The following is a 24,594-nucleotide window of genomic DNA, read 5'->3' as shown; positions in this document are numbered from 1 at the left end:
CACCTGTACAGTCTTCAACATCACGGCTCTGGCTATTGCACCTTCTCTGGCTACCAAAGCTCCTGTTTCCATCAGATGGTGTTTGTATAAGCAAGGTCTATGTCCTTGTCCACAAATACTACCGGTTGCTGGGGGTGGGTGAAGAAACTGAAATTTGTAAATCAAACAAAGGTATTTTTTCAAGTTATGCATTCAGATTGATCTAAATAAAAAAAACTGAAACTCTTCAGGAACGATTTTGATCTTGACTATATACTAGCCTAAATCCTAACACTGAAAGAAGAAACAGAGTCACTTGGTTGTTCTTCTTTTTTTCGGCAGCCATTTCTTCACAAAGTGTGAAGACAGTAATATCTTTGTCATTACAGTCTGAAATAGAACAGATTTGTTTCCTGATGTGCTGTCTAAGTAGGAGTTTAATTAAAACCCATTCATGTGAGAGAAAATAAGCCAGTCTGAGTTAATTGCCAGTTGATTTAGTATTGCCAATTCACAACCAAAAAAAAAAAAAAAAAGCCAACCAGAAACTACGGGCCTGCAATAAGAATAAGGGGTTTCTCTGCCCTGAGTAGACGTTTAGGGACCACAGAACTCGGGCTGAACTGGAGCATTGTTTCTGTTCTTTCTCTTCTTGGTGACTGAGAGACTCACTTTTTTTCTTTCACAAATTAATTAGTTTACTTCTGTATTCATTGTTATTATGTTGTATTATGTTATTGTATTATGAGTTATTGTCCTTATGTCCAAGACAATAAGGATAGTAATCCCTTCCACAAAGAAATTGTGTTAAATATTAAGTATTCACTTGCACGATTTGAAGCCATGACTCAATTCGCTATCATAAAGAGGCCAGTGTCGTGCTGAATCACTGAAGCAGCTCACCACGCTGGATCCATCAGTGTCTCCAACATCCCGTTACAGACCTTGCTCCTAATTCTGTTCAGCAAAGCTGCTGTTGTACTCGATGAGACACCACTTGTGCTCCTGGCACTAAGGCCTACATCGTTGTCTTCCCAGGTGGCAGAAGACAAGCAAGTGAGGCTGGTCAGTTGCTGTTGGGAAGAGCAACGCACACATCCACCATGATCTTCTGGGGAGCCCTCTGAAGCTGGCTGTAGACCAGGAGCCTGCAACGTGGTAAGTGCAGTGCCATTCTCCACTTGGGGAGTGCCAGCAAGGTGTAGGCAGCAGTTAGGCTAGAGGTGGTCGGCTCCGAGAGCTTTTACAGAAAAAAAAATTGCTTTTAGATGCAAGAGGAATGTGGTTTGTATGACAAGTAGTTGATGGAGGTCTCTTAAACAGCTCCAGATTATGTGGGTTTGAAGCACATCTCCACATGCACTGGAATCTCTTCTCGCCAAAATCTCCTGAACTTTATTGACTTGATTTGATAATGAAACTGTTATACCGTTTCCTCATTCTTGAAACTTGTTTAAATACAGTCCCCTTTTGAAGGAGCACATCCCCACTCTGATTTATTTTAAAGCAGCTTTTAGAAGGTGTCATCCTTGTGATGAAGTGTTAGGTCTGTGTTGCCAGTGTGCCATTAAAAATTGAATTTCTGACGTTTAAAAGTCTCACTCATCCCAAGTGTCACAGTTTGACAGCTCTGCATGTCACATTACAGCACAGTATTATGGATCCATTTCCTCTGTTGGTGGGGGGGAGATGAAAAATGAGAGAAAGCAAAATCTGCAGTCTCTTTCTTCATTATTGAGCTGGAAATTTACAGCAATATGCATGCTAACCCTGGAAATGACTGAAATAGTACTCCATACCTTGTGCTGCCTGTCTGTGCAGAAGCAACCTTTGTCTCGCGCTCCTGTACAAACACTAAGAGAACACTGGGACAGTCTTTTCAATTGTCCATGAACTTGTAAAACACGGAGCAAGGAATATCTATGGAATCAACAAGTGGATAATGTAACAAAATCAAAACATGGCCAGATACCGTTGTTTATTCTTGACTAGGTCAATAAAAAGGTCACGCAGTATATTTCTTGCTGCTTTGCTTTGCCAACTTCAGACAGCTGTAGGCTTTGGTGTCCTTTCTCTGTTTATCTATCTGGAATGTGATAACCAAAACACGACATCTGATCGGTTTCAAAATGTTGGGAGTGTTTGCATCAGTAAGCAGAACTTTATTGATTTTGCCTAAAGTATCAAAAATGGTCTGGGCTTCATAGGTTTTCTGCCTGGAAGTTTTGACCAGAGAGAGTGTAGGGCTTTGACCACAGATTTCTGGTGTCCGTCAGACCAGCCAAGGCTCAAGCTCAAACCACCCGCTGTTTCATCCAGCAAGCTAGGACAGATGTCCGCTGCACATGGGCTGCTTGCGATGAGTTTCAGACAGAGAGCAGTGGTATCAGGTGCTATTTGGCTGCCAACTTCTCGCTGTATGGCGTGCCCGACCTCTTGCATGGTGTGGCCTCCCACTAAGAGAGCCCCCAAAAAAATAATAGCTGTGAACAGGTGGTTGTTGCTTGAACAAATTATTCTGCCCTTTAGGCCTCTTCCTTTTGCAAAGCACTTTCAAGAAAAGAGAAGGCCAGAAGGCCACAGCTTGGTGGCGGGACTTGCCCTGGCAGGGAGGACTTGCTCCTCTTGGTTGCTTTCTTTCCTGAGAGGAATTTGGAAACAGGTGCAACTGAGCGCCCTTGCTGCTCAAGTCCCAAGCCTCTGGGCTTCCACACAGGCTCTCTGTGTCTGCGGCCAGGCCTGTCAGTGAGGGCCATGCCTCCAGCACTGGAGATGGGAGACCGTCTTCGAGGAAGGAGGAATAACCCCATGTGCGTTAGGTCACAACAACCCCATGCAGCATTACAAGCTTTGGGCAGAGTGGCTGGAGAGCTGCCCGGTGGAAAAGGACCTGGAGGTGTTGTCGACAGCTGGCTGAACATGAGCCAGCAGTGTGCCCAGGTGGCCAAGAAGGCCAACAGCATCCTGGCTTGTATCAGGAACAGTGTGGCCAGCAGGACTAGGGCAGAGATCGTCCCCCTGTACTTGGCACTGGTGAGGCCCCACCTCGAGCGCTGTGTCCAGTTTTGGGCCCCTCACCACAAAAAAAGACATTGAGGTGCTGCAGCGGGTCCAGAGAAGGGCAACGGAGCTGGTGAGGGGTCTGGAGCACAAGTCTCATGAGCAGCGGCTGAGGGAGCTGGGGGTGTTGATCCTGGAGAAGAGGAGGCTGAGGGGAGACCTTCTCGCTCTCTACAACTCCCTGACAGGAGGGTGTGGTGGTGGGGATCAGTCTCATCTCTCAAGTAACAGGCAACAGGACAAGAGGGAACGGCCTCAAGTTGTGCCAGGGGAGGTTTAGGATGGATATTAGGAAAAATTTCTTCACTGAAAGGGTTGTCAAGCACTGGAACAGGCTGCCCAGGGGAGTGGTGGAATCACCATCCCTGGAGGTATTTAAAAGATGGGTAGACGTGGTACTGAGGGACATGGTTTGGTGGTGGTTTTGGCAGTGTTGGGTTGAGTGTTGGAGTCCATAATCTTAAAGGTCCCTTCCAACCTGAACAATTCTGTGATTCTGTGGAAGGTAGGACTGCACAGACCCGCCGCAGGGAGAGGGGAGTAAGCGCGGGCCCTGGCAAGGGGCAGCAGGGGCAGGCGCACAGCGCCCTTGGCTGAGGCAGCGGGAGGCGGGCAGCGGGACGAGGAGCGCACCCGGCGCTGCCGGCCGGGTGGAGAGCGGGGGCCTCGGCGCCGGACGGTGGCGGAGCCCAGCAGCGGCGGGAGGAAGGGCCCATCCTGCGCGGGGCCGCGGCGGGCGTGCGGCGGGGCAGAGGCTGTGGGTCGCCGAAGGTGCGGGGCGGGCGGCGAGGCGCGGCCGGCAGGGGGCAGCAGGCGGACGGGGATGGTGCCGCCGCGGCGGCAGGTAGGGCCGGGGCCGTGGAGGGGGGGGTGTCCGTGCATCCGTCACTGTCGCCGGGGACGCGCAGCCACTTCCATGTCAGTTGTCGCAAAACAGTAAAAGCGCGGCGGTGCGGGGAGCAGCGGGGACGGGCCCTCCGCAAGAGTGCCTGGGGGGAGCGGGGACGGGCGGCGGCAGCGCAGCCGCCAGGTGCGGAGCAGGCGGCGGGGGCTGGCCGGGGAGCGGGAACAGAGCGGCTGCCCCGGAGGCGGAGGCTTCGCCTGGCCTCACCGCGCCTCGGCCTGCGACCCCCGAGGGGCCGCTGCGGTGAGGTAATGCCGCCGTCCCCCGAGTCCCCCCCCGGCCTCCGCCCGGGGCTGTCAGGGCTCCCCCCGGGATGCCCCGGGCGGGGCGGCGCAGAGCCGGGGCCGGGGCTGTCCTGTCCCGGACGCGGCGCCTCCCCGCCGGCCCCCGCCCGGCCCGGGGGAGGCGAGGAACACACACACATACACACAAGTTTCGGCGACCCTCGCTCCCCCGCCGGCGCCGACCGGGTTCCCCCGTCCCGCTCCGCGGGCGGGAGGCAGCGACCCGCAGGCGGGAGCTCCGTCCCCCCTCGGGGTGGCAGGGGAATCCCCGGCGGCCGCGGGGGCCGGGGGGGGGCCCGGCGGAGGCTGCGCTGTGCCGCTATCGCCCTAGGTAGGACGGACCTGCCCCCCTGCCTCTGCCCCCATGTCCAATAAGAAGAGACCCGGCTTGACACCTGCCTATATACAGCGGAGGAGAGCAACATCTTCAGCGCTGGTCTTTGGAGGGGGGGGGGACCAACCCAAAACACAACATCAGGTCAGAGCGGGGGGCTCGGTGGTACTATAACCCCCCCCTCAAGGCTATGACTTCCAGTAAAATTGAGATGCCAGGGGAGGTGAAGGCAGATCCCGCAGCTCTGATGGCATCTCTGCATCTGCTGCCTTCTCCCACTCTCAACCTTGAAATCAAATACACCAAGGTAAGTTGTGTTCGTTTGTTCTGGCAGGGAAATTCACGGCTTTCCCTCTAAAGGAGGGATTTTGCTTAAAATCAGTTTTGTTCTGCCCTAACCAACTTGAATGTAGAGATAAAAAACTACTAAAAGACTGCCTTGAATCTGCAATAAAGGAAACAGATTTTTACCCTGTAATCATCTGAAAAACCACAGGATACAAGAAAAGCAAATTAGATCTGTTGGGACTAGCTTTGCCACTTCTCTTTAAACGTAGTATTTTCTACAGAGCTGTTGGGGTTTATTTTCAGTGCAAAATCAGTACTTCTCAAATACATTTCAGTTGCTTTTGATGTACTTCAGATGAACTTACTATACATACCTGTGTATCTCAATCAGAAAATAAAAATGTTTTCTTTCTTGAATTACCCTGTGTGCCCAAGGGACTCTTTTACAATTCCTGGAGGACTGTTAACACTACCAGGTTGTTACAGCACTGGAACAGGTCTCTCTGCTGACTTCCGTGATACTTGAATACACCCTTGAACAGCATTGCAAGAGAGCTTATTTTTCCTTACTAACCTTTAAAACTAATTTTCATAAAGAGAGGGTTAAGAACAAACCCATTGGGTCAATGTAGGAAAATTCTGCTGGTTTTCTATGGTGTATTATGGGACAAAATTGTTTTTGTCAATTAAAATGGGCTTTAAGAGCAGTCATTTGTTTGTAAATCCAATTTGAATTTTTAAATTCGTTTATATATTTTGAATCTTTGCATCTTTAGTATCTCTAGTTAAATAATGTTTTCATTTCTGTTGGAGAAGTTTCAAATGTATTGTATAAACAGACTACAATGTGTCAGACTTTGTTTCTAATTACTGGGTAACTTAATAGGAAAATAAGCACATCAGCACTGGAAAAAAGGTGATAACATTTTTATCTACTGGAAATACAACTTCAGGAGCTTTAAAGCTGATAGGAAACTCATTTTGGCTGATGCAGTGCAATTTTTTCCTCCATATCATCACTTTAGAAGCTTTTCATCTTTTCTCTTTTTTAAGCGGGTGCCAAAACTAATTTGTCCTCTAATTCGTTACAGCAATTCCATGTTCTAGAAGAATGTTTCAGAGGAAAGTCAACTATTTTAGATTTCATTCCATTTTAATGCAAACTGCAATATGCAAATTAAAAGATGCATATGGTTTCTTGCATGCGATTTCTTTGAAAATAGTTTAAATAAATAAGGAATGTAGTTATTTGTTGTTGTGTGGTGTTACACTTTGGGAGTAATCATACTGTGCAAATGGTACTTGGCATGAATTTTGTTTATTGCTGGTTTCAGTGTAAAATATGCTTCTGGAGTGTTGGAAGAACACTCTGTTGGTGGAGAATACTTGAGAGTATTATCACAGTCAGTTTGCATAATAAGTGTCCTTGCGTTTCTCTGTTCTAAAACTCGAGAGTTGGTTCTAAAAATCTTTGAAAAAGATAAGTCATCAGCAGTCATATCTTCCTGTCTGTGAGAACGTAAGCTGGATAGTAACCTTTAATAATTCAGAATATAGAGTGCCATCATCTCAGAAATATGTAAGATATTATACGCTTTATACTAATGGAACAAGTAAAAGAAAGTTATTTTATTTCAATATTAAGCCAAAAACAACGGCAACATGTTTCTTCTAAGCTCAGTTTTGAGATATCAGGTTAATTCCTGGTTGCTTTTGAGAGCTATTTGGTTTAGGACAGGTATTGAATATTTCACTTGGCATATCCTCTGCCTCTGTTTTTCTGTCTGTCTCGCTCTTCTCTCCTTTTTCTCTTTCTCTGCAGGAAATAGAAGTGATTTATAGATAATTGGAGTCTTCAGCTTGGAGTCTTGTCTTGGGCAGGACTTTTATCCAGGATCCACTTTCCCACCTATTACAAAGAAAAACAATCAAAAATTAAATAATGGATTGTAACTTGATTCTTTCTTTTGGGGGAGTGGTCACTTCATGTCTTAAATGACAAACAACTTCCATAAACAATAAATAACATTAGACTAAAGCACTTAGCAAAAAAAACCTCCAACAACCCCAAACCTTGTAAAATCAGACATCTGTAAGCATTCCTAGCAGCCTCTCTCCCGCTTGTTAGCTGAGAATTTTAAATACACAACTAGGACACAGAATTCCTGAGCTCTTTATTACAGCTCTCTCTGAATGTAAAATCATAACCATTTGGGAGTTAATTCTTTATGAAAAATAGAGGTACCTGTGAACACTTAAACTAAGTGAAATAATTTAAAAGTATGTTTTGCCAATAGAATTCCATTTGTGGAGTTCTAAAATTGAGAAACAGACCTTTTTTTTAGGATAGAACATGTTAAAATTCCAGGAATCCCTAAATGAGATTTGTTAAAGATTTGTAATATGCACCGGAAAAAAAGTAAATTTATTATTCATTAATCTTTAAAACACCACATTATCCTTGGAATTGCTTTGAAAGCTCCTTCCAAGAACACAGAGAGAAGAAATACTGCCCACGTAATTTTCACGTATTCGATTATTTAGCAGAATTATTGAAACTTGTGAAATACTCCTGAAATATTACTGAAGTGAGCAGAAATCTGGGTGTTAAGCCCTTCCGATCTGTACACCTGATGTAGCACACAGGGGCAATGTAGTTTTTCACTGGTGAGAAAAAATATATTTAATTAGTGATGAAAATTACACGATGCCTTGTTTTTTATGTAAGGTGTGCAGCAGTATCTATTGTGGGTTCAATACTGGGAGTCAGCCTATGCTTCCTTAAAAAAAATAGAAATATTCTTCCCAGCTTTTTAATACCATGCCATGGTCCTGTGAAAAGGGTTTTAGATGTGCATAATAAGAATTGGTGAATAGGGTGTGAACCAGACATTAAGATGAGTGCTCACGCACACAGGGTTAAGTTGTTCTGTGTGGCTGGCAAGTAGTAAAACTGCTACAGGCAAGATTATCTCTCTTTTCATTGGGATGACTCTTTAATTCTCTACTTCTTAACATTAACATTTGGGGAGGGATTGCATCTGCAGAACAGTATTGCCTGGAATTAGGTTATTCTACAGCCCTGTGGCACAGCAAGCCCTCCTCAGGCTTGTGAGGAGCATGTTGGCAGTGCTGTGCCCATACCTAAGGGAGGAAGGGGATCCATCCCTCTCCTTGGCAACAAGTCATACTTCTACAAATGTCCACTCTATGCCAGAAACTCTCCCAGAAAGGGCTGCTCCAGAAATATCAGACGTGTGAGACAAGCCATAGAATGGTGTCTGGTAAGGACACATTATTAGCGTGTTTCGTACAGGAAGCACACCCCTGAGGTAATGGCTCTGAGAACCTGATAGCTCTTGAGGGTGATCAGGGGGTTCTCAGCTCAGTATTATATTGATGCCTCCCTCTTTCATGCTCTTGCGAAACTCCATTCTCCCTCCTGAGGCTTGAGCGTCTCCCACGTATCTGACAGTAGATGTGGAATCAGCCCAATGGATTGAGCCCTTTGCAGCGTTCTCCTCCTGCTATCTCCATTTGAGGGGCTAAAGGTGTTTCTGCAGGATGTGGCTATCCTTCCTTTGGTGTAATAGTATAATCAAATCTGCTTTACAAAGTACTTTTGTAGTGGTTTTAGTAAGTCACGTTGACTTTAAAAGACTGTTTGGTATAAAATGAGGGTTCTGTCCCATCCTCGCTCTGTCACTGCATCATGTAACTGAGTGAACAAATGTTCTCATTTTGCATCACATTGGGGATGCTAATCCAGCTGGATGTTTTAAGTTTTGTTTCTTGATTGCCAACTGGTTGAAGTCTGAGAAAGAGCAGAAGAACTTTAGCATAAGGAAAAGTTGTAGGATTGTGGTTTTAAGAGCTTTTTACAAAGAGGTGCTCTAAAGGGGTGAAGTTACAGTGCTGTGGCAGTGAAGAGGTACAAAATGTAGTAAGATCCTGTGAATTCGCTGATAACTGTATTTTTTTTAATCTGTATAAAAGGGTTTGCCTCTGCTCATACATCAGTGGCTAAAATCAGGTAAACTGGCCGGCACTGCAACAGGAAATTGTATACAGCATTTTGTATTAAGTGTAGACAAACTGCTTCTGGGTAGACAGGAACTAACAAATATATTTCAAATTCTCATAAGATAAGCATTTGGGTTTGAAGTGTTTTGTTACTAAGTTTCTGTATTTTCATACCCATTGTGCTTTCTTGGCATTGCCCAGAAATGAGTGCTGCAGAACACTGTTATAAAATTCCAGATAAAATTCTAGACTGACATTAAGACAGGAGGCAGGAAATCTATTTTATTTACAATAATATGTAGAATCTTTGTCATTTTTTGAACTGAAGACAAGCTTTGGCAAAACTCAGGTAAGTGATGAATACCTGCTATTTCCCACCTGTTTTTCCCTGAATGAGCTCACTACTTCAGTGTCTCTTGAAGGCAGATTCAGTGACTGATAGCAGAAGAAATCAGCTAGCCTTTCGGGTCAGCTCAGTGAGCGCTGTCCACTTACAAAAGATGGGGCAGAGAAAATTAGAGATGTTTGTGTGAAGAGCAGACAAAGAGAAAAGCTATTTTTCCCATTTGTGGAGCACTTCAGCATCTGATGCTGACACTAGATATGTCCCTCTCTATCATCATATATGAAGTTTTAGGGTATCTACTGTATTTAGATTTACTGTTGTTTAAATCTACAGTTTGAATTCTCTTCTAGTGTGTTCATACTTTGTGGTTAGTATTACAATCCATCAACCCATATAGCAATTGCCAACTATTTATGCGTTTCTTTCCAATTAACAGCCTGAATATAGTATCCTTTCTCTTCTCCCAAACCTTTAAGGTCTTCTGCACAAACCAAATTTGCCCAGGTTTTGCATGAGGGATCAGGAAACAATTGTAGTCTTAATGCATATCCAGTCCCCTGCCTTTGCTTACTCCAATACAGCTGCTATAACCATGTTAATTCAAGAGCATTAAAAATACAGCAACTACGAGGCTGAAACTGGCAACAACTAGATAACTACTGCAGGTAACTAGTGTATTACTGAGTAGGTCACTCATGTAGCAGTGACCTCTGACTGTGCTGAATTTTTAGGGAAAAACTGAATCTTTAGGGAAAATGCAAATTGGATTAATGCATCAAGCTATACAATACTATATTGCTGGTTAGAGGGAAATTTTCTTCTCTTTGTCCAGTCTGTAAGGTCAGATGATACACTGAAAAACAACAGCCATGCAATTAGTGTTTTTCTCATCTTTGCAAAAATGTTCACGATTTCGAGTATTCCAATACAAAAGATGCATATATTTATTTGCACACCAAAGCCAGGTGGTCACTAATAATGAGAGTGCTTTCCCGAGGAGAAGAGCAGCCAAATTCATACCCCTGCTCTGAAGCAAACAGAGCAGAAACCTGAATATGGATCCCAACTTTCTGATGGTGGACAGGTCCCAGTTGGATGCTATCCACCTTTGGCTGTCCTTGGAAAGAGTCTCACGTTCTCTCCTGTTGCCTAATTCACTTGTAAGTATTTATGAGGCCTGAGAGATACCAACTTGATAGCCCAGTGGGCAGGACCCTCATGGGGAAAAAGTAGGATTCAGGTCTTTGCTGTAAGAATACTCATGATGTTGGACAGAGCAAGGATTTGATCTAAGATCTATGGCTGTCTCGGCATTGACCCTAACTACTGGACTATTGAGTTGGGATAATGTGTCTTGAACACACACTTTCATTGCGACAAAAAAAAAATAATCCCTCTTTAATTCTCCATTCCATTCTGTCCTTCAGAAACATTTTCCACAGAAGTTCACCAATCCTGGTACATTTCCATATTAAATTTCTGTCTTGATTTTCCCATCTGCATTTTCTGATAAAAAAATCCCAACAGTCCAAAAATTCTTGATGATCTCTGATCAGCTTGTCCATGTCCCTGTCTGTGCAGAATTGTTTCCCACAGACCTCCATGGGCTCTGCCAGTTTGAAGTTTGTTCCTGGGAGCCCCACGCAGTGGAACCACTGTATCCGTTTGTCTTCCCTTCTTTACAGTGCACATGAGCAGTTGCCTTCAATAAACCATCCATAGACTTTGCAAGTCATTGGGAACATATCAGCATCTAGAAGTAATTTGAACCCTCCCTTCCGACAGGCTTTGCTTTGCGTTTACTACCTTGGGCAAATTTCATCTACCCTTGAGTTGCCCAAATGCCTTTTAACTTCAGCCCGAGTGATATTTTCTTCAGTACTCTGATTAGTCTGAATATCTTTATCTACAAACTATGTACCTTACTATTAATGATCTGCAAAGGCAGGTGAACCAAGATATCGATCGCTAGTCACAGTAATGAAGGGGCACCTTGCTATTAACCTCTTTCCAGGGAGAATTATCCATTTATTTCCAGTCTTTTTATCTTATCTCTTAACCACTTTTTAATCCATGGCAGGACTTTATCTTTCACCATATGGTTACTAACTTTCCTTAATAGCCTCTTGCTAAGGACTTTATCATCAAAAGCCTTTTTAAAGTCTAAATAAATTATATCCACTGATTCATCTCGGCTCCTCATTTGACTAACTATCTCCCAAGAAATCTCCCAGGTTTACAGAGATAAATGACAGAAGATGAGTTCAGTGGTCTATATCATAAATTCTTAGTCTGATCCTGCATAAAGTCACATTTCTTCTTTTCCAGTTTTGCAGCTATCCTTCCTAAGACCGAACTGTAACATTTCGCTTTTTTTTTTTTTTTTGCAAATTGTTTAATTCTCTCCACTTGCAAAGAACACAAATTTTTATCTGTTCGTTTTTTAAAGAGTAGAACTCACTCTCTGAAACAAGTAACCAAAACATCAACTTAAGTTCAGCTGAAAGAAATGAGACAAAAAATGCATTTATACAGAGATGACATTATAAGGAAGCTATATAAATATAATATAAACACAGATGTGTAAAAGTTTAAAGAAGTCTTCAGGAAGTTGCACGTCTGTGCAGTCCTCTAGTGAGGAATCCTCAAACAAGTGCTGGCATCCCTACTCCAGCACAAATAAGTGCGTAAAATAGCCATGTGATGACTTACTACTAAGCAATATATGGAGAAAGATGAAGTCTAAAAAACTATTGCCATCTAAGGGCCCAGTCATTCATTACTTCTGTGCTTACTCAAATGAAGAGAGGAATTCCTGTCCAGCCTGCGTACACCTACTCGCTTTTTCTCCAAAACGCAAGTTCCATATGTCAGAATTTGTCTAAAACCACCAGCTACTGACCAGCATTTTCTGTTCCTTTTAATAGCAGTCCACCTTTGTGACATGAATGCGACACAGCAATTTTAAGTTACGCAGTGTAACTAAGCTTTAAATAGAGGTGCAGTTCATTAGTAGAAGTATGATACGTGAAGCCACATCAAAGTGCTGCTGCAACAGCATTGCTGAAATAGTCTCCAACTGACAAAAGAAAAAAAGGTCTTCATTCTTGTTCACTTGGAGTCAGTTCCTTTCCCAGAGAGCCCAGTGAACTAGATTTTTACCTTATGACTTGAAACATAATACATTCCAGCTTTGTTGGACTAAAGTGTGAAAATACTTTAGAGCAGAGAACCATCCACATCAAATTCTGTGACCCAAGTGAAAACGTTTAAGGTCAGCTCAATCTCAGTTGACCTCATCTGGAGGTTAAAACACAGGGACCGCACTGACCACTAGAGTATATAGACCTTAATCTGGGAGGGATTCATAGGTAATGAAGACTTTGAATTGAACTCCGAATCTAAAGAGATGCCAGAGGGACAGCTGTGGAGAGGTCTACAGCAGGTGGTGTGGTTACAGAAAAGATATACTTTTTCTGTGTGAATGATATACTAATTCCATGTGAATTTCCAGTATGCCCCAATTTAAAATAAGTGAGCTTCAAAAATCCATTTGAAAGTCACAAAGATGTAAGAAGTGTCGTACAGAACAGGCTGCGGCCTCTTTGCTGAACTCGGATGGGAAGAGGATGCCAGGAGAAACTGTTCTCTTACCATGCTCTGGTCATCTCACAATCATTACACAAAATCCCTCCATTTGGACACAGAAACTATCAGAAAGTGCCTTTCCCTACAGAAATTCCAAACGTACATGTTTACGCAGGTAAAGGCTTCAGTCTAAAGTGAAACTGATTTATTTCCAAAGCAGAGCTATTTACTGTTTCAGTTAAATACAGGTATTATTTGACCGTCAAATAAAAGTTGATTTAACCCTCTTGTGAATAGGTCAGCATGCCTTGAGTCTGGCCTCAAGTGACATGAGCTGGTCAGAACCTCAGGCCTACATTTCATCTGAAATATGCTCTCTCCAGCTGGAAGCTCCTTCCGAGTCTGTGCTGTGGCACTGTGTTCTCATGCTTCAGTGGGAAAAGCACCACTTAATACATCATCATCATCATCACCCCACCACCCTGGTATATGCTTAGTGGCTTTTGTGCAATTCCTGATGCCTCAGCTTTTGAAACCTGGAAGAATTGAGATGAATTAGCATTGGGGATTTCTTTCAGGAACTTCATTTCAACTCTTTGCAGCACGATTGGGACTGAAGCACCCTTGTCTTGGACATGGCCTTTCAGTGATCCTTGGTGTATTGCTGGTGTTAGAGTTTTAGTGAAGGTGACTCCCCAGAACAAGTATTTTACCTGTCATCTTCTAGTGTTCAAACTAGCGGCTTTGCTTTTCTTCCCTTGCCCCTACAACACACATTAAATTTTGGCCAGAAGTATCATCTTCTTTGGTATAGCCAAATTAAGATCCCCCGAAATGAGCAGCCACTTCTGGAAATATTTTTGGTCTCCCTTTTATACCTTTCATAGCTAGGTTGGTTTTGGAATCCACTGACTCTCCCCCAGGCCTATATTTGCTTCTTTATTAAAATTAGGCTTCTCTTGGCTGTTTTATTTGTGTTACCTTTTTGGTATTTTTCTTGAGAATATTTAGTAGCAATTTTTAATCTTCATTTTGTGTTTTGCAGTCTTTTAAATTTAGCACTCTGTTTCTTTTTTTGGCCTACATCTCCTCTTGTATTTTCCTGCTTAGCCACCCCATTTATTTTCTTGCTTGTGCTTCCCGTTTTTAGCCTTGGGAATGCAAATCTTCTTTGACTCTTTCACATGCTTAAGCCTCCATGCTGATTCTATGGATTTTAATTTCCTAGCTTCAAGCAGGGAGTTTCTAACTTACTTCCTCTTTTAAAAAAAAAAATCGCTTCTTGAAGTTTAGTATCCCAGAGAGTAGGGCTTCTTCATGTGTTCCTCTCCTGCAATGAAGCTGAAATTATTTATGTGATAACCGTTTCTCAGGGGTTCAGACACAATTTTTAGTCCTTGACAGGACTATGTCAAATGTTGTTTAGATTAGGATACAGAAAACTGTATGTTCTCTAGAGACTACCTCAGTGCAGCCCTCACTGAACTCATCTGCAGTTACTTTTGCACCCGTCTTATTGCCTTCATGTTCTTTTTCCACTTCAGTGCCACTTTAATGTCACTTCAGTTGCTCTTAACCAGAAGTCAGTACTTCACTCCTGCTATTATCCTTCCTGATCTAAACTGCCTCTATATCCGTGGGTCTAGTTATGCGTTATGTTTCTCTTCCAAGAAACATCCTTGCACGCAGAGCTGCTCCCCCTCTCTGCAGCCTGACTCGTCCTCCCTGCCTAGCTTATACCTAGAGATCGTGGTATGCCTCTGATAATCCTCATCCCCTTATGCTCCAAAAATGCTCGTCTTTTTCCTCTCTGTGATACAGTGCAGGTCACCCATTTTCATACTTAGATTTCTTACGCTGGTTTATAGGCACTTGCGCTTTTATTTCCTAACTCTAAGATGACCTAGATGAAAATTGTGATGTAGTTAGTTGAAAAACCCTGTAAAGTTTTTTCAGCTCAACCACTAAAGCACTTCCCATGGCATTGCACCTCATTCTCATTTACCACTCTGCAAGTGTAAAATGTCCTTAAAATAGAAATTAGGTTTAAACTGGCTTTAATACTTCTTTGCACTGTCAAATTGATTTGAGAAGGCATTTATGTAACTGCCAGTTGGATACATGGATTTTTAAATATTTTTTTAAGGAAACACTTAATTTTGTTGTTTGAAACATTTTTCATTTTAAATGTTGTTTGCATCCAGGCATAAAAGCACTGTCCCAAAGCACTGAGTATTTTCAAAACTTACCAGTATAGCTTAACATACGCATTTTACATTTGCTTACGTGGGTTTTTTTCAGCTGTAACAGAAATACTTTAAGCTTACTCTTGAGCAGTTAGAAACTACCAAGAAATTGCTACCTGTCTTTCCAAATCAAGGCGTTTATTTTATTCTCTCCAGTTTTTTCAGTTGTGACATGTGGTCGCAGCAGTCCTGTACCGGAATGGCCTGCATGGACCTTGAGAAAATGCACACGTGTTTTTCAGGACATCTGGCTAAGCCTTCACCCCCTTTTCCATCAGTGCTTGATGGTTTTTTGTTGGTCTTCCTCTTTTTGCCCTTATCACACCTTTTGTACCACAGCTACTTAACGGCCTCTTCTGTCTTTTGTGGTGTCTCTGGGATGCTGTTTACCTGAGAGGTGAGAATCAAGCTCTGCTTCTTCACTTGTCCACCTGAAATCCCGACACAAGACTAACACTAAATGGGTTAGCTGTGCTGATGATGACCTAGCCTTGGTGATCCAGGCCTTTGATAGTCGTTTTAAAATCCATTCTTTATATTACTAAGACACTTTTAGCTAGCATCACTCAACTGCAAGTGTTAATATTCTGCTCCTTCCATCAAAGCTTTTAGAAAGCATTAATTGATTCAGTCTCACTGTAAAACTGGTGACAAGGCTCCTTCACAGATGGGGGAGTTTAAATTTGTGGGAGTGTAACCATGACTAACTCAGACAGTGGGTCAGTGTCAGAGGCAGGATCTCTTGCTAAACCAGCCAGACTACTAGAAGATAAAACCTCTTTTTCTGTACGTACTATTCTGGGAAATGGAAATGCAGATGAACTTCAGAGCCAGTGTTTACCTGTGGATGTACGTCTACAATTCTGTTTGGTATTAATTGCACACTTTTCTGTGCACTCACCTATACATGCACACACAGCATAGACGAAAAGACCCCTTTCTTTGCTCTCTTTCTGTTTCACTTTATCAGGAGTTGTCGCTGTTATTGCCTTGAGCGTTGTCTGGGAGGCAGTGCCCTCCTTGCTGGAAGAGCTGCGTAACGAGTTCAAATGAAGCTGGAGCTTGCAGTGTTGCTCCTCTCTGTGCTTCTCTGTTAGGAGGAGGAATATTTCCATTGGTGCGATGCAGTGACAGTACTGGAAGCCCAGGTTGTTGTCTCTGGTATTGTTGCTATTCACTTTTCAAAGGTTTTGTTTTAGTGAGGTGCTCCAACATGGAGAGAGAAGGAAGGCCCTGCTATTAAGATGACAACCCAGCCCAGTGCAGAACATCCCAGCCGCTGGTGCAGCACAGCTCTTTCTCCCATCAGCTAAGACATTTGCTTTTAATGTTTGGATTCTAGCAGGAACACAAATGTGTTCATGCTCTTGCTTTCTGTCTCAGTTCATTTCTGTCCTTGAGGGAGCAGCAGGACAAATCCTTGATAACTTATTTCCTGGTTAGAAGCCTTTACCTGCTTTCCTAGAGTGGCTCCCTGTGACTGAGAACCTTTGTAGTCAGCTCTTCCAGCTGTTTGCCTAAATGGTCTTCAGGGAGACTAAAAGCAGTGACCCTGGAATAACAACATTTGACTTCAGCTAGGTACCATGAGAATTTAGTTATTACTTAATGGATTGAATTGGCGATATACCTTGTACCAGATAACTGCTAAAGGTTGCATGAAATTAACCTTCACAAACGGCTAGTTATTGGTGTGCTCCTTGCAGAAAGCTGGGCATTGGCTGACGTACGTTCACTTTAATTAATGCTGTTTCTCATACCTTTACATGCCAATAGCATTTGCACTGTCTGGGTGAAAAATTTCTCAGATTAAAGTCTTGATGGTGGTTTTAGCCATTTAGTGATCATGTGTCATTGTGTTCACTACACTGAGCATAAATCCTGTCTTGTAAACAGCAGGGAGACTAATGAGGTTTGCCCACATTCTGGTATCATTACAAGGGGTTCCAGCAGAGAAAAAGGGAATTTGGTTAGAAAGGGGAAGAGAAACATGAATTTTAAAGGAAATGGGGGGAAAAAAAAATTTCAGGACTGCATATATGAACGTTTGTTTTTAAGGAAGGCTTTTTATTGACGAGACTTACAACCTACTTTGCTCATTTAAGGAAATCTCTGCATAGTTAGGTTTTGGTTTTGCCCTAGTCCCTTTTTTTTAATGCGGCATGTTTGGCAAAAGGTGAGGGTCATGTTTTTAATTTACACACTCAAAGTTATTAGTCTGCTGCTATTTAAAGGTAAATAGAAGAGCTCATTTTTCATGCAGGCCTACATCTCTATACAGAATAGCTTGCCAGTCACATATAAAAATGTTAAACTCTCTTAAATATTGGCATTATTTGCTATACCCTGAAGTGTTTTATTTGCTTGGGACTGTAATCGGCTCTTACAAGAATGCTTCACATCCAATTTCAGTCTTAGCACCACAGTGTACTTTGGGGTGTAAATTTGTCAGGTATCCAAGCACAGCAGGGCACTTTGACAGCTTAAGCCCAGTTCTCCCCAATCAGCCTTATGAATACTAAAAAGCAGGATGATCTGTTTGAGTTTTGTATGTGTAAAGTCAATGGCTTATCAACAGAAAGAACTGGAGGAGAAATCAGAACTGAACTCTGAGGAAAGGGAATGTAGCTAAAGGTTTCTTCCCTCCAGAAGACTATTCTAAAGTAAATAAATCGGTATTTCCCAGGACTTCTTATTGAAAAGAATTTCCATCCTGAGAGATTTCATTGCAGCATTGAATGAGAGGTGTTGGGTTCCTTTGCATCCTCTTGAAGAGCAAAAAGGGTTTATAAATCAGACTTCTGGGAATTGTTATCTCACAGCTTCTTCTAACAAACACAACAATTTGTTTTAAAGGCTTTCACCAAAGATGTCATAAGTGGTAATCCCTATGTTGTAAGTGGGTACTTAATGTGATTTAACTTAATGCTGATGATGCAAAGCTATTCTCCCCCAAAGCCCATTAAGAACATCCAATTTTCTGGTAGACTAACACTCCTGCTTACTATCGTAGAGATAAGTGACTGTTTAACCAGGACAATAAGGAATAGTTTCAAACCAAGGCCGCAAAACTGAGTGGTCACAAAACTGGTCTTTGTGAAAGTCCAGACTTCAAAAGCAAATGTCACAAGCTGGATTTTTTTTCTTTTTTTTTAGGAGTAGTTTGAATTTGTGTAAGTACAGATACGTACCTAAGACGCTTTCAACCACCTTAATGAGGGTACTGGTGAATATCATTATTTATGATATTAGTAAGTATGGTCTAGGTAGAAAGGGGCCAGTGCAAGCCATTTATGTAAATGAAATAAGTTGATAAATACTGAATTTTATTTCATGTTGCCCTAAAATGCAGATAATTCTAATAGTTTATCCAAGATAATGCTTCTCATACTGCGTGCTTATTTGTTTGTTTGATTTTTTGTGGGTTCTGTACGAGCAGAATGACATGAAAGGAAATGTCACCGGCACCATTTAGCAAAACACGCTACCAGTAATATCTGAAAATATTCAGGATGCAAAGTAGAAGTGAAGGCAAACTTTCCAGGAGCTTATGGCTGCTCACTTGGGTCTAATATAGAGTTAGCACTTTGCAGGTCAGTGGCTCTGCTATTTGTCTCTGACCTAACAGATCTGGAGTTCTTCACATCAAAACCAAGTCTTGCTGAGCTGAGATCAAACGTGTTAAGGTAAGGATCTTGCCAGTGATTTATCGTGCCAGGGAGGGGTGATCAGGCCATAAGGGGCCACTGCAAATGAAGTTGACATTCCAGCAATTTCTCATGTGTAGTTATAAGGTAATTTTCTCAGACGGAGCTTTTAAGTCAAAATAAATTTGCCCATTGTATTTTTCTGTGTTGCCTGTAGTGTTTGAAATCCTAGTAGGAGTATTTATTTATGCAGCATCGCTAATTTCTAAGTAAGAACTTGTTCTTTGCTGATGAACATTTAAAATGGCAGTTACCTACAAGTGATGATCTGCTAGATTCTTTTAAATGGCAGAACATGTTTCCCATGCACAAATAAATGGACCACGCTGTTTTACATCACGCATAATGAGCACACAAGACTTGCAATGCACAAAGGATGCAAAACACAGGAAAACTGCACAGTCTAATACTAGTCTTGTTTGTACAAACCCCTCCTCACTCCCACCGTTTCAAATGAGTGCTTGTGGAAGGGTTTCCAGGATCAAGTTCTTAATAGGCACAACTTCATTAAAGCCCAGAGAAAGCCCAACAATTGATTCTGTAAACAAATACTCCCTCCTCTCACCTCCTGATTTAATGGATTTTTAGGAATCTTTCATTATTTAATTTTTAAGTTGCAGTAAGTGACATCAAGGATCATACTCCACAAAAACCACTGCCATCCTTACCCAAATCATTGAGTGATGACTTTTCTTTGTTATTAGTGGAAATGTAGAGCATACTTAATTTTTTAGTCATCCTGGCTTCAGAAACAGTATTTTATTGCAGTGCTAAGCAAGAGAGTGAATGTTCTTCTCCAGCAATTAGAGAGCTCCACAAGTGAAAGGATAAGTAAAGCCTTAGGAGCTTGGTTTCTTAGGAATACATGAAATATTACCTGAGCTATGGGAAAGTGTTATTGCTGCTGTATTGTGCTACTAACAGCAGATAAATTCTTCATTAACTGAAAAAAAAAAAAGGCAGAAATTACTTTGAGGAAGCCTTTATGTGCTGTAAGTAAAGTTTCTTCCCACAGGTTTAATAAGGCAGCCAAAAGGAATAAAATGTTTGTGGTGGGTATAGTTCAACAGAAAACACAATCTAAGTTTCTTCTCTTTAGATTAATTTTCTTGAGCAACCAGGCGCAAAATAATCCCTTTAACGAGACTGAATTGGAATAACGGACGCTATATCAGCATGTGGCACAGTGAGAAACTAAAATAGAAAAAAGTATCATCACAGTTTGGCAGCCTGGGTTTTGTGCAGGAAATACCTGGGGGGGGAGGAAAGTAAGCATGCTACTGCATGTTGTTAAGACTTATTTAATCTTCTTAACTAATTGCTCAAACTTCCTAATTCAAAATCATACAAACAAAAACGTTTAGATAAGCTGGGAGTTTTTTCAAATGGGTGCCCCCTACAGCTTAGAAAATAAACATGACAGGTTTGCCCTGTCTGATGTGCTGCCATTTGCAAAAGAACAGACCCAGCCCCCAGAAAGACAGAAGACTAATTAAGACAGGAAGACAGGCAGGTCAAACATTTGGTGTGAGGGATTTGGGACATAGGGGAGAAAAAAATCATGTTACATTCCACTTTCACAGCAGACTGACAGGAGGCTTCAAGCCCTTTCTCCGATTCCATTTGCTGCCCAGAGAACCTGGATTCCCCCAGTTTCTCCTCCTGGTCACACCCATTCCCTAGAGTGCCGTTCCCCAGACCCATGCTGTGAGCTGCCTCAGCGGGGGACTCACCACATCTACCTTTAAGCACCCAAACAACAGCCACTGGAGAGACCATCCCTTACAGGGGGTGACTGAGGTGGCGGGTACTGCCCGCAGGGAGTGCTTCTGCCTCTCCTCCCACCCCACGGGGACTGGAAAGAGCCTGAGCTTCTGCAGTAGGTGCCACCATTGGGTGCTAGCTCACATGAATCCTCCTCCAGCTTATGTCTGCCACGCTGAAGTCTGACTTCATTTATACAGGCTGAAATGTCACTGAGACCTTGATGTATTCACCTATTTTAAATACTTGGCTTCTGCTCCAAAGTCCAGTGATGTCAAGGACTGTTTTTGGTTTCAGTAAGCTTGGCTCAGGCCTTGCTACTTGGAAGTTACATCCAGAGAGGCTGAACACTCTGGCCTTCCCATCCAGACATGTACCCTTGGCACAGGACTCGGGTTGCGTAAACATTATTCTACTAGATTTTGACATACTGCTGCGCTGACAGCGAAACCAGAGCAGCCCCATTCACTTTTTGTGCATTTTCTTTTTGATTACACTTTTTTAATCTTCCTGCTGTAGTATGTTTGTAAATATTTCAAATTCGCCAACCCTCTCAGTACACTCTGAAGTTTGGACTTGAGATTCGTTGAGTGAACCTTCACACTTGAGTGTCTGAAGAAAACCCCCATTTATGGCAGTCTGTGTCTAAAAGCCATGACATTATCCTGCTGGCTCTGAGGTCCAAATGACTTTAACCCCTCCTGCCCAAACACCCCAAAACACACACTGCTTTAAAAAAGAGCTCTTCTTCCTTTTAATTTTTTTTTGGGGGGGGGTGTGGGGTGGTGTGAGATAAGGAGAGGGAAGGCGGCAGGACAACCCAGCAGTAAAGAAGAAGAAAAATAAAAATCAAAATGTTCTAGTTTTCTCTGGCCCTCAAGGCTCTAGAGCAGGTGTCAAGTTTTCAGTGAAACAGTTTTGTCTCCCAGCACAAACATCCCTCTGGAGACTGTTGCCATTGCTTCCTCTTCATCAACTGGGGCCTGATTCAGCTCCCACTGAAACCAGTTGGGTTTTTCCTTTTATTTTACTGTGGGTGGGATTGTACCTCTAATGTTTGAAAACCAGCGATGAATTAAATTTAGTGCAATGTTCAGTGCTTCTCGTGTACAGTTCACTGTTACTCTTCTTTAAACAATTACAGTTCCTCCACAGTTGAAAGTCATCTCACTACAAGAACCCAAATCTGGGTAACTTCTGCAGGACTAATGTTACTCTCTGATAACTCTAATGACCAACATGATAACCGGTTCTGTTTGTATGCTCAAGCCAGCCTGCCTTGACTTCAGTTGGTGTGTCATTTGAAAGCGATGCAGCCACCGGCGCTGCCCAAGGAAAGGCTCCATTGTGGATTGCCTTCAGCAGCGGATGCTGCACTGAGCCTGCTTGGGGAGGTTGGCCTCGAAGTCTGGGGCCCGTTACTCATGATTTGCAAACTGCCAGCAAGGACCAGCGACTCTTGCTGTTCACCTGACCAATCCCCTTCTTCAAAATAAAATAAAAGGACACTGCTGATCAATTGCTGGCTAGTCAGCAGTCGGTCTGCTGGCGTTGACTTTTGCTTTCCTGCTGCCTACTTATAAACCAGGTTGTTGCGGATCCCGTAGCCAGCTGTTGGGTTTTCAGTCACTCCCAGGAGTGCACCGCAACACGCTCTGCCTAGAATGGGAGAGATTTATTCTATCAAGACAGCCATAAAAGTGAAGGAAAACAAAGCTTGAGAAAATAAACAAGCTGCACCTCTGATGGGCAATTCCTTCTACTTCATTCCCTTGCAATTGTACTAATCGTTAGGACTCTTGAAATGTTTCCAAAGGAGAGGAAATGAAGTTGCTGAGATAGGAAAGGATATGAAATTTCCTGACCAGACTGAGGCACAGGTGCCCAGTATTTGTGATGTTATGCAGTATTTACCAAGGGAAATGCTGCTGCTGGATTTTTTGCATGCCTCTAAAATTGCTGTATGTTGCCCCCCCCACAAAAAAAAGGTGCCATTATGTATTTCTTAATGCCTGCAGCTATGAGAAGATGCTAAGGGCTGAACAGCTGTGATTCTTTTATAAAGTACTTTTTGGCATCCGATGCCCCCTCCCCCATCCTTGCAGACTTCACGTCAAAGGCTCTCTAAGGAGAAAGTCACATATGAAAAAAAGATCTTTGATGGAATGAAACTATAACCAGCTACTAAATCAATTGAGTTAGGAAATTCCCATTCCTTCCTCCATTCATCCAGAACCATATCTCCTGTGGGAAGCCATTATTATTTGGATGTTAAAATCCTCTTCCTGTACCAAAAAAACATTTCTGGAGCTGCAACAGCACAAAAACATTGTTTATTAAATCCATGGGAAAATAATTCCACTTCCAAAGAGCTGAATGCTAGGCCACTGTCTGTCCACTGGCCAAAGTTCTTACTTATACAGCTGGGGAGCCTGAAGAAAATGTCTGATGACATCATCACTAAGCAATATCGAATTAAGAATGTAGATCATCATTTCACTCGCACATCATTTGAGAACATTTTCAAGAAAGGAAATGAAAAGTTACATTGTTGCCACCTGTGTTGATTACTCTTATGAATTAAAGGAGCCCAAATTACTTTTTTTCTCTATGTTTTCAGGGAAGGCAATACAAAAAAGAGAGGCAGTGAGCATGCAGGACTCCCCCGTGAATTTAAAAATCGGTTCCATTTTCCAAATCCAGGGCTAGTCCCTGGGCGAACATCAGAATGACTCTGTAGTGCCATGAAACCAAATCTCATTCAACTAAGAGATGCAAAGGAGGTATTAGTTCTGTGCTGCATTTTAATTAATTATATTTATACACACCCCCACAAAGATAGTTGTTGTGTACTTCCTCAGTGGTAAATAGTGACGAAAACACAAGATCCTACCCATTTTCTCCCTGCTCTAAATTTTGCTGCTACTGCATTGCAGATGAGATTGTTCAGCCTGGTTTGTACACATCCCTTTCTCATTGAATACTTACCACTCCAATTACCTGCATGGTTTGAAATGAACATTAAGTTGCTAATTATTAGTAAGCCAACTGGGACAGATGGCTACTTAAACAAGATATTGTAGTTGTTTATTTGCAAAGCTTAATTTGCTTCACTTTATGCTAAAAACATTTACTCTTGGCTTGATTTCAACACTGATGAGCATCCAAAAATACTACTGAACTCAGTGCATAATGCTCTTGAAACGCAGGTCTTACGCAAAATGCAATATATAATTTCCTTCCGACTACATGTCAGCAGAGTCTCAAAGTAACTTCAATTTTTACATGGTAACTTTGAATTTTACTTTTTCTTTGTTTACCTTTTTTTTGTTTGATATGGTATCACAAAGGCTCGGAAGAGTTATGTGGATGTAGGATGGGTCAGGGTGCTTCCTTGATTAGTCCTATGGAACTCTGTCAACAGAGGCTGTATGTAATTTACCATGGGCAGAATTTGAACCTCGAAAATATGTGGTGGCACCATTATCTTGCAACTGTCCATCAAAAGTTCCATCAGAACATGTGTGTGTGAGGAAGACTTTATTCCCAGTACAAGGAGGGATGTGCCTGTTCTTTTAGGGAAACGCCATGCCGTCTTCATCTTTCACTTGGAAAGGAACAGAAATTATCAAGAGACCTTTACGATGGGATCTCATGAGAATGATGACACTTCAAGGGCACATTCACAGGGGCAACTGGGAGCTTCTGACCGCACCTATTACACTGTAAGGCCTGTCTGAAACGTCCCCATCCCACGCACATGCACACCTCACCCACCCGCTCCCTCGGCTGCTGCCTTGTGCTGCATGTTGCCTTGGGGGGCATTGCTGGGGAACAAATAGGATTTAGTTTCCTCCTTAGACCATTGTACATCAACTACAGGCAGACCCCGCACTTAACAGGAGGCATTGTCTGTTTTGCCAGTTGGGTTTGTTCTTGGCCAAATCACTGAACTGACAGGGACACCTAAGTAAAAGGGAAAGGTTTGCCGTTTCTCTTCCTGCTCTGACATTACTGCAGTTACTGGCTCTACTGAGAGTAGATGGCAAACTAAATGTTCATGTGTTCCAA

General features: G+C 42.6%; 1 protein-coding gene and 1 long non-coding RNA gene across 2 annotated transcripts in view; both read left to right on the top strand.

Annotated features, from left to right (window-relative positions):
* The window catches only part of LOC141748167 (uncharacterized), a 63,712-nt gene extending 62,255 nt beyond the window's left edge, over positions 1 to 1,457 (top strand). The window contains exons 5-6 of the long non-coding RNA XR_012588935.1: positions 1,018 to 1,137; positions 1,303 to 1,457. This is a non-coding gene — a long non-coding RNA (uncharacterized LOC141748167). The remainder of the gene's footprint in view (positions 1 to 1,017; positions 1,138 to 1,302) is intronic.
* A 2,875-nt stretch (positions 1,458 to 4,332) lies between these two features.
* The window catches only part of ALDH1A2 (aldehyde dehydrogenase 1 family member A2), a 57,275-nt gene continuing 37,013 nt past the window's right edge, over positions 4,333 to 24,594 (top strand). The window contains exon 1 of the mRNA XM_074601591.1: positions 4,333 to 4,868. Within this exon, the coding sequence (XP_074457692.1) occupies positions 4,752 to 4,868 (117 nt within the window). The 5' untranslated portion in view covers positions 4,333 to 4,751. The remainder of the gene's footprint in view (positions 4,869 to 24,594) is intronic.

Source organism: Larus michahellis, chromosome 9 (assembly GCF_964199755.1).
Source record: "Larus michahellis chromosome 9, bLarMic1.1, whole genome shotgun sequence".
In the NCBI taxonomy this organism is placed as follows: Eukaryota; Metazoa; Chordata; class Aves; order Charadriiformes; family Laridae; genus Larus; species Larus michahellis.
Note: the sequence above shows the minus strand (reverse complement) of the source record. Positions and strands in the feature narration are given on the sequence as shown.